Raw genomic sequence first — 11,372 nt, forward strand, 5'->3', positions numbered from 1 at the left:
CATTTTTTGTGTATTAAAACTACCCAAATCACATACAAGAACTTATAAAAGAAAGATATGGTCTTTTTCTAAAACAGATTTCCGAGATTACCAAACTCACTTAAAGAATACAGATTGGGATGCTCTGATTTGTAAAGATATTGATCAAACATGCAATAACATATCAAACTGTATTATTGATTAAGCCACAAAATAATTCCAAATAAAATCATTACATCACGCCCTAATGAACCTCCATGGATGCACAACGATATTTGGAAATTTATTAGAATTCGTAAACATCACCATTCAACTGCTAAAAAAAGCTGATTGTCCTTGTGATTGGGAACGGTATAGAAAAACAAGAAATATATGTATCAACATTAGAAATGCAAGACAAACTTATTTCACAAAAGTAGCTGATACATTAAAATCAGGTATAGTAAATTCTAAACAATGGTGGACAAAACTAAAAAGAATCATTAGTACTAAAAACCCGAGTACTTATCCTCCAATTAAAATTGATGAACACAGCCCGCCGATAAGTGACACTAAAGGAAAATTAGATTTATTTAATATTTATTTTTGTTCCCAAGCAGTAGTAAACGATGAAAATATTGAGTTACCCTACGATGACAATCCTGGTGACATAGACACTCTTTCAGGCATAGTAATTTCTACTCAAAACGTTAAAGATGTCTTGGAAACACTCAATACAAACAAGGCCACTGGGCCGGATTGCATCAATCCTACTTTACTTAAACAAGCATCATCAACTATTGCTTTACCTTTAAGTAAGTTTTATAATTCATCGCTTCATAGGTCTAAAGTCCCAGACCAATGGAAAATAGCAAATGCTATCCCTGTATTTAAAAAAGGCAATAGTAGCATCGTCAGTAATTACAGGACAATATCTCTATTAAGCAGTTTTGGTAAATGCATGGAAAAGTGTGTCTTTAAATATTTATACAATTTTATTCATACCAATGCTATTCTTACGTCACATCAATCTGGCTTTAGGCCTAACGACTCTACAGTCAATCAATTATTAAGTATTACTAGTGACTTCTATAAGGCACTCGATCAGGGAAAAGAAGTTAGAGTTATATTTTTCGATATAAGTAAAGCCTTTGACAAAGTATGGCATAAGGGGTTAGTATACAAGCTTGAAAAAATTGGACTTCGTGGTGAATTACTCGCTTGGTTTAGAAGTTACTTATATGATAGGAAACAGTACGTCGTTATTAATGGTAGTAAATCAGACATAGGATACATTAGGTCTGGGGTGCCCCAAGGGAGTATACTTGGTCCTCTACTTTTTCTTATTTATATAAATGACTTGGTCATAGATATTGTATGTGTGGTCAAACTGTTTGCTGATGATACATCACTTTATATTGTTGTCGATAATGTAGACACTTCAGCATCTTTGCTTAATGAAGATCTCGAAAAAATCAACAAATGGTCAAAACAATGGCTTGTATCTTTTAATCCCACTAAAACAGAATGTCTAACTATATCTAATAAGGTCAAGAAACCTTTCCATTCTTCATTGATATTTAACGATGTTCATCTAAAAGAAGTCGAATCTCATAAACATTTAGGGGTCATTTTCAGTAGTAATTTATCTTAGCAAGTCCATATAGACGAAATAGTTAAAAAATCCTATTCACGCCTGAGTATATTACGAAGGGTCAAGTTTATCTTAGATAGAAAAACTCTGCAAAAAAAAATATTTTTCATTTGTAAGACCCGTCCTAGAATATGATGACATTATATGGGACAATATACCAGAATATTTAGTTAATAAAATTGAAAACATACAGTTAGAAGCAGCCAGAATAGTTACGGGAGGTAATAGACTAGCATCCAGGCATCTTCTATATAAAGAAACGGGATGGGATCCATTTTCAAAGCGTAGAGAAAATCATCGACTTATTCAACTCCACAAGATATACCATAACATGACTTCCAATTATCTAAACAATATAATTCAGTCTCTTAGAAATCAAGGTCACAACTACAACACAAGAGCAACTAATTCACTGCAAGAAACCAACTCTAGAACCAAGCTATACTTTAATTCATTTTTTCCATCTACAATAAGGAAATGGAATGCACTTCCTCGAAATGTCCAATTAAATCCATCTCTATCTAGCTTTAAGAAATATCTTAATGTAAGTGTCATTAATATTCCAAATTATTTTTATTTAGGAACAAGAATCGGACAAACTCTTCATGCAAAATTGAGATTAGAATGCAGTGCTCTTAATCTTCATATGTTTCAAAGAAAATTATGCAATTCACCCCTTTGCATTTGTAGAGAAGTAGAAAGTTATTTTCTTTATATATACATTTTCTTTTACGCTGTAATATGTACTCAAGAGTTAGGACCAATACAATTCTGACACTGCCATATCCACTTAATGTAGAATTATTGTTATACGGTAATGAACATTTATCTGAAATTGAGAACAACAGCATTTTTATTTAGCCCAGAAATTTCTTGTTGAAAGTAAAAGGTTCTGAAAGCTGTTCTACTACATCTACATGTAATACTGTCATATTGTATATAAAATATACTCATGTGCACCAAGGTTGTAATAAGTGGAAAATCTGTGTTTATTACTTATTGTTTATATGGCACAACTCTACAATTTATTATTTCAACTTTGTCTATAGTTTATATGCATTTGATCTGTATCGACACGTATCATACATATAAACGTGTGTTATTTTTTCTCCCAATACTCAATCCCAGCTTTTCTCTCTTATTCCTATTTCTTTTGGCATGTATTGTAATAATTAGTATATGACTTATTTTACTTAGAATTTTTATTCACCTCTTACTTGTAAGATATTTAGAGCGAGATTAATATAAGCCTTTTGGCTTGTTTCTCAATTTATTTCATGTATAAGACATTGTTTGTAAACATTATCGAATTATTTACGAATAAATATTGTTTAAACTAACCTTCGTTAAATCCAAAATTTCTTGTCACACACACACACACACACACACACACACACACACACACACACACATATATATATATGAATGAAATAAACAGTACACAAAGTTAAAATTTTAACCCAAACGCTTTCATTTCATAACCCTCAGGCGTTACATTTTTAAAATAGTTTTGAAAATTACATGTACATGTATGAGAGTAAATTATTTCTTTTAAATCTGTATATCTCTGCAACAGGTTTTTGTACAAATATTACGAACTTAAAACCAGATACTATTCTTATTCTGTGAGACTCAATTTTATATCTAAAAGACAAAAAAACTCCAGCAGAAATAATTTGAAGAATACTTTTTATCCCCGGTGTCTACTGTAGCGATTTTTTTTAGAATTGACCGTGCATGCACACGTGCTACTGTAATGATTCCGGATATTTGAGGTACGACCATGCGGAGTTCTCAATTAGTCACTTTACATCACGTGTATATAAATACCCAGACTCCGCAGTCGTCATTGTCATTCAGATAGAAGACCCAGCCAAGTCATTCAGATAGCAGACCCAGCCTAGTCATTCAGATAGAAGACCCAGCCAAGTTGAGAGGACGAGGTTATGTGTACTAATAAAGTATTCATAGTAAACAATTCCTCGCCTGTTCTTACAGTTAGAGAGTGAATTTGGAAGGCCATCAGAAGTCTGGCCTGCCACGAAGAGGTTGACCTCCAGTAAAGAGGCTAGTCATAGTTCGTTTTTGGTGTCGTCCGCATTGGCTGAACAGACCGTCGTTCAGGCCGCTATACTCATTGTCCGTCCTGAATAAGGCATCCTACAGTGAGTGTAGTGGTTGAAGGGCTACCACATATACTGTCCGTCCTGAATAAGGCGTCCTACAGTATATGGGGTAATCCGAGGGCGACTGGGCTCTAGATCTGCATTTTGTTAAGTTAGCACTACCAGTTTATCGTTGCTTGCCTCTGATTGATATAGTGATTCTTTGTTTGATGATAATTAACCTAGATAAGGTTAGGACATATTTGTATATTTTGGCAGTACACTAAAATCATACCGATTAGTTTAAATTGTTATTGTTGAATACCCCAAACCCTGGAATTGACCAGGTACGATCACAGAATTTAATGTAAATACGTTACATACTCCTTAGTCTGACAATGAAAACATGAGCCTCGCACTGTAATATAGACTATGCTCACATAACAAACTACAATGTATGAGAGGGGGAAGTAATCTTACCATACAAAGTCTTCATCTGTGCGAATCAAGATTTTGATCTTAAATCACATCCAAATATCACTTTCTGTCCTGAAACAAATTTAAAAATTATTAGACAGGTCAGTCTTAAAATTACTTCCTTATAACACTTCCTTGTTACTAAACACGTAAATCCTCCTTTAAAATAATTTTAAAAAAAGATAACCACTAACTGTTGATTAGTATTTCCTTCCCTCACACGAGGATCAGTTCCTGTGTAAAGTTAGAGCCTTACACGAGGAGCGGTTCCTGTGTAAAGTTAGCGCCTTACACGATTACCGGTGTTGTATAGTAACCTTTCCCCATAGTAGACCCCCCCCCCCGGAAAATGGCTATATAGTAGCCTTTCCCCCTAGGGGAAAAACTACTATGATAATATATAGTAAATCTTCCCCCATAGCAGGGTTACCCCCCTCACGTTAACTTTTTGGTTTTTATTTTAGAAAACAGACTATGGAAAGGCAGTCGGGCTTTTTACAACAAATATTGATATTACATTGATCTGAGTATCGAAAAGTGTATGTTGCCGATAGTTTGAATATAGATATACATATACATGTATTTTCATAGAGACACAGTTTAGAGATATGCTTTACGGTAATACTGAGAAAGTATAAACATACGAAATTATAATTACATGTATATAAAAAAAAAATTAAATTCAGCCCATAGTACACATGTATAAGCAAATTCACCCACACCCATCCACCCACCCACCCACATACTCAGGGAGAGAGAGAAAGAGAGAGATATATATAGAGAGAATTAGCTAGTTCATAATTGTAATTTGTAAATTTGCATTCTCATTGAGAACATGCTCAAGGGTAGGATATCTGTATTTTCGAGTACAATTTCGAGAGTACATGTGTAGTATCAATTTAATTTGTTGGCATTTCTAATGTTATATCCATGTTTGAACACATCTGATCAAAAGTGTATATAATTATTAGAATTTTTGATCATGAATGGACAAATTTTACGGGCCTCCACGAGGCGGTCGGTATGAACGTGTAAGTTGTAAGTAGCTGTCTACTGCGTAATGTTTTAACACATCGTTTGTAAAGTAAAAGTGTTTCTTAGCAAAGCATATGTATTAAGAAAAACTTATAAGTAAGAACAAAAATAAAGAAAGAAAACGTTTCCTGATAACCATGGTAACGCAAAGTCTGAACTGCGGAACAAAAGACATTGTATAAAAAGAAATATTAGATGTACAACCATTTTACGTACCTATTCTCATGATGATTCATTTTCAATGTTTTGAAATAATTAGTGTACAATGCATTATCTTTATTGTCTAAAACATGTTGACTTCGAATGTTTTGATGGAACACATGGTTTGAGGCCGTTCTTTTGACACTTCGGTCATTTTGATTTTTCGTTTGTATGTGTTAAGGTACCTGCAAAACCACGAGACGAAATCGAAACGAGCCTAGGCTTACTTAGGAACGAAACGAAACCAACCTAAGCCAGGGGTGGATCCAGGCAATATTTCCTGGGGGTCCAAATATTTTAGGTATAGACCCAATTTTCCCAGGGGGGGGGGGAAACAATTTTGGGCATGCAAATATATAGTAAAAAATTGAAATTTCAAAATTCCATGGCGGTGGGGGTACTGCGCAAAACATTTTAATACAAAATGGACGAACTTTTACCCCGAGTCTTCATTTTCAATTTTTAAAACAATATAGGATCTTTTAGGATAGCAGATACATGTATGAATATGTACATGTAATACATTGATATGACAAATTGAATAATAGTTAAGCTTTCAGCTCAGGTGAGCTAAAAAGTTTTAGGAGTACATGTCAAAAATCAAAACTTTTCTAGAATATTCTTCGTATGGAAATAAAGTATGATGACGTTGTCCATCTGTCAGATTCAAAATAAATTCATCTTTGGAGACATTTTGTAAACGAATAATGTATAAATCAAAGTACTGACAGTACAGCTGGGAGTTGTACCGCCTGGAATAGTTACGATTATATCGATAACATGTTCACATCTATTAATCCACCAATGACCCGAGAACAGTTGGGGAGAGGGGGGGGGGGGGTCCTCTCAAAAACTATCAAATTCAATTGAAAAATCCCACTTTCTCCTAATGAGGTGTTAAGAATCATCTCTAGCGAGAAAGCGAGTCGATTCCTTAGTAGCGGCAATTTGGAATCAGGGGTAGACAATCAACAGAATTGTAGAATTTAAGTTTTACTTCACTATCCGTATGAAAAGTTTTTGTGTTAATCAAATGGAGAGACAATTTTGATTTCTCGTACGATAGATACTTATTTGTTTAACTAACAAATTCTGAGTTGTCTAGATAGGTGCTGTTTTACAAGCATGAAATATTCTGATTTTACATTCTAAATACATGTATATGATTGTTTTACATAACATTCGACTGAATGAAATATTTGTTGAATAATAAATATTTCAAAAAATCCCAATCAAGGGAATTTGGAAATTAACTCTCCATTTAGGATATAAAAGAAATGAATAGCCAGAAAAGGATTAATTTCAGAATGGAAAGAATATGTATGGGAATGGTCCGCCTTAAACGTAACCGGAATAAAAAGAAGGGGGGAAATCTACTATATAGTAGGTTTTCCTAGGGGGTCATCTGGCTATAAAAGGGGGGAAATCCTACTATATAGCCACATTTCCGTGGGGGAAGATCTACTATATAGCCATTTTCCCGGGGGAAAATCTACTATAAAGCCATTTTTCCAGGGAGAAAGATGGCTAGGGGGAAAGGCTACTATATAACACTGGTTCCTGTGTAAAGTTAGAGCCTTTTGATAATATTTACATTTGTTTGGAAGATTTACTATATCGTGGGTGTTTTGATAATTTCATCAGTTTTACTATCTACATTGTCACTTATTGTCGTTATACATGGACATTCTGAGTGAACTGATTTGTCGGAAAGTACAGTGTATATATAAAATGCACGGAAACTCTTACATATGCATGTACGTGTAGTGATGCTAAATAGTTTACATGTATATTCATTAGAGGTTTCAACACCATCACAGAAGTTTGAGATATTCGGCAGAGTTACACGTATGTGGAATCAATATAAAAATGTTACTTGTAGTTCTAGATAATCTTATAATTAAGTTGCACTATTTAGTTCACCAATGGATATCATATTCTCGTGATATTACAATATGATCCATTGTTCTGGGTTTTCCTTCTTCTTGCAAACGTTTGTTTGCTTTTTGTGGGCATTTTGTTTTTGAACGGCAACTTTTAGGTTGTATTGTATATATGTTTTTACACTTTGTTCCCTTTTTTAAATTTTTACAGTATTTTGTTTTATACCAGGGGAGATCATTAGGCAACTTTAATCAATCTCTCACCAGAGGGCGCATTACGCTGCGCTACAACACCTCTGTCAACGTCTAAATGTCAAGATTCTTGGCAAAACTTACCTATACCTATAGCATCATGGATAATAATTTTATAAGTTTAAGTTTTATGCTTTAAATCTTTAAGTAGGTTCACAAAAACAACGAATTCCATGATTATACTAGTATTATTGAATGAATGAATATTTATATAAACCTTCTAATTCGCTCAGGTGTCTCATATTTACCATCTTCTGATTTTAAAAAAATTCAGAGAAGTGTTTGATTTGCTCAGATATTATCATTACAGTTCGATATGCTAAGTTAGTTTTTGTATGTTTTGATATAACTTTTTAGACGTTGACAGAGGTATTAGTGGAGCGTAGCGGGAACGATAACTCTGGGTAGAGATTGAACTTTAATTAGTAACAATGAATGAGATACTTCTGGGTGATCTCCCCTTTTTACAGTTTACATTAATTTGTTTTATATCAGGGAAGATCACTACGCAATTCTAATTAGTACCAATGTACATGTATATCATTCTGGGTGCTTTCCCCTTTTTACATTGTCATCACAATAAATGGCAATTCACACAAGTAATGTTGTCTGTCTTACTGTTGGGGTCAGAGCAACACGTTTCTGTGATCAACATTAATCGGGTATTACATAAAACTAATTTGTATCACTTTTCAAAACTAGAACTACATGTAAGTGTATTTATGGAGTTCATTATATGTTATCCGTTTTTCATAGATTTAACTAAATTACTTAAAATGTACCTACACTATGGTATATTATTTTTTATCGGATGTTTGGAAACCAAAGGTATGCTTTAGACACTTTGTAATTAAATACATGTATATTCCTGATACAATGTAAAAAAGACCTCTCAAACACCAATTGATGTAGAAAACCCCTACCATCTCACCCTTTTCGTCAGCAAAAAGATTGTAGACCGTTTCGGAATCTGCCATGACGTCACAGTGACTTACATGTAATTCGTAGCTTTGTAGGAAAACGACCGGTTGTATATTTCTGAGCCTTAGTAGAACAGAAATAAAATTGTTGTTTTTGTGAATGTTGTAGGATAACCTCCTTGGCTTCGAAATGTTGTTTGAAATATAAAAGCCTGTTGCTTAATGTATACATATATATATATATTAATTGTGGATAACAAAGAAATCATTAAAAAATGATACCATCATACTAGTTTTTTGTCATTCGCAATATCTTTTTAAATATATAATGAATAATCATCATTTATAGCAAATCAAAAAAAAAAAAAAATATTTTAAAAAACCCCCAAAACCCCTACACACAACAGTATCAAATAATTTACCAATTTTTTATTGCACCCATTGAAAAAGATTCCTACAAAATCATATATCTATCAGGTATAAAGTTTAATCTTTTGAGAAATTTGAAGAAAAAAATCTTATGACGTCACATATGGGTGTAGTTTTCTTGAATGTGAATCCTCTTCTCTCGCCCATTGGTCAGAATGGTTCTCTCTTCCCTGTGTTCCGCCTGGCTGTCTTGTGTCGCTAAATGTGTTCTGCTTATAGGCCATCCATGATACTGCGTCGCTACACCTCTTTACTTTCTACATTCAGCTTGCTACGTCACGTGATAATGGATATTTCGAAATGGAGCGTTTACTATCAGACTCCGAGAAAAAAAATGATACAAATCCTTATTACTTTTTAATCCGATCGACTTCAATTTTTGGTTGCATAAATCGTGTACTTCAATAGCTTAATAAGAATATATTTTAAATTCATTCCTATAATTATATCGAATACATACGGCATATATAGCTTTATGTTTTACAATGCAAAGTATTTTCCCCATATGTAAACACATTGGTGTTTGGATTTTGATAAGAATGATATAAAGAGATGGGAGGAGGAAGAAACTTTCTAGATTAGAATTCGCATTGATGGCAATTTTGTTTGACATTTTTTTTTATATTCCTCTCTGTGTGTGAACGTCTCAATACAGAGACACAGCTTTCCAGTTCAATGTTCGAAAATATTTGTTAGACCAAATGTTTTCTTCGAAACATGTGTGTAAAGTCCATGAAATAATAACTCTAAATTTTATTATTTATCATATACTTGGTAATGATTATGCAGATTCTGCACTCTGTGATACGGGTGACGTCACAATAGCCGATATCAACGACCAGTCCGAAATTCCATATAACACATATCAGATCGGCGTGCAAAAATGCATATCAATCCGGAAATTACGTATTCGCTCGTAACAATCAATATTATGTATCAAAGTTTTTACTGAAGTAAATCAATGTATCAAAGTATTTACTGTTACAGTAGTAAATCAATGTTTCAAAGTTTTTTTTACCATAGTTAATCATAATCAATGTATAAAGGTTTTTACCATAGTCAATCAATGTATCAAAAATTTACCATAATAAATTATAGAATATCAATGCACCAAACTTTTTACCTGGGTAAATCATATCAAGGTTTTACAATAGTAAAATAATGTATCAAATTTTCCTTAATCTATCTTTAAAATGTAAATTAGTCATAAAAAAGAATACTATTCAAATTTAGGACTCCATATCAAATTAAAAAAAAGAACTCAAAACACTATACCGCACTTAAGTATACATTATTTAAGTATCGAAAATTGTAGTATATGATAAATAGAATATCAAATGCTAAAATCCATATCATATGTCATATCAGTCCTCGGGCTGATATGGGGTCACTTGGGCTGATATGACATATGATATGGATTTTAGCATGTAATATTCTCTATATATGCATCGGAATAAATGTATTGAGTAATTCTGAACGAAACGTAATTGTTGATGTGAAATATATAATGTAATATAAGTCTTAAAGAAGATCGCACATTAATATGAGACCAGGCTTGATACATGCACTTGTCTAAACGGAGTGAAAAGGTATATCACATGGCAAGCAGGTTATGCCACCTAGAAGAGCTCACTTTTGGTCTACCTTTTTAAGTCTCACTTTGTTGTTTCATTAAAAGTGAAACTTAAAGTGAGACATACATTGAAATGTTCTCCTTCACGTTTTATGGTTCCAGAACCTGGGGTAGCTATACACTAATCTCGGCTGAGATTTGGTTCGGCTGAATATTTGGAATGTTACCATCTCGGAGCAGTCCTTCATAATTCATGTCTGGACATTTACTTTCAGCTTCGGCCGGTTCTAGCAATTAATGTGCATTTAGTATCACTCCCGTTCGCTTCAAATAAGTGATTTGATTGTTAAACAAACCCTCTATTACTATTAATTTTGCATTACTTACCGTTTTGGTATGAAAATTCCAAAATGAAAACAATCACTAAATTTTTCTTTCAAATGAAGACTTCCATGGCACAATATTCTATCTTCTGAAATTGAAGAGTTCCAATGGTCTGTTTTATCTAGTCACTGCTACAGTGCATCTTCACATAGCTACTTGTACATTGCTAACTAAAAAAAACACTATAGGAACTCCCCCAACCCCCCTCTCATCGAGCTTAGACTATGAAAAATTTTGTTCCAGCATTACACAAACATCTGCTCCCTAAGCCTTTGGTATTAGCCAAGCATTGTCGTTTTCATAATATAACAAACAAGGTGAGACCATACTTGACTATGTGGCAGCTTTATGACAATCATCAGAATGTTGTGTATTCCATGAGTCAATATTAGACGATATGCTTCGAGATGGTGTTGTATGTGGACGATGGAATTATCATATTCAAAAGAAACTGCTGTCCGAAGCTGAATTCACATTTACATCTCAAGCATACATAGCCGC

General features: G+C 33.5%; 1 protein-coding gene across 5 annotated transcripts in view; it reads right to left on the reverse strand.

Moving 5' to 3' along the window:
• The window catches only part of LOC125654412 (uncharacterized), a 73,878-nt gene extending 62,986 nt beyond the window's left edge, over positions 1-10,892 (reverse strand). Inside the window, exons 1-2 of one of the 5 annotated variants that reach the window (XM_056144717.1) lie at positions 10,875-10,892; positions 4,198-4,266 (exon numbers count right to left, since the gene is read on the reverse strand). In XM_056144717.1, coding sequence (XP_056000692.1) covers positions 4,198-4,213 — 16 coding nt within the window. In that variant the 5' untranslated portion in view covers positions 4,214-4,266; positions 10,875-10,892. Of the gene's footprint in view, positions 1-4,197; positions 4,327-4,388; positions 4,664-10,874 lie in introns of those variants that run through there. The other 4 variants (XM_056144716.1, XM_056144719.1, XM_056144718.1 and 1 more) reach the window with 4 other exon arrangements.
• Positions 10,893-11,372: the final 480 nt, after the last annotated feature.

The sequence above is a fragment of the Ostrea edulis genome, chromosome 7 (genome assembly GCF_947568905.1).
Source record: "Ostrea edulis chromosome 7, xbOstEdul1.1, whole genome shotgun sequence".
In the NCBI taxonomy this organism is placed as follows: Eukaryota; Metazoa; Mollusca; class Bivalvia; order Ostreida; family Ostreidae; genus Ostrea; species Ostrea edulis.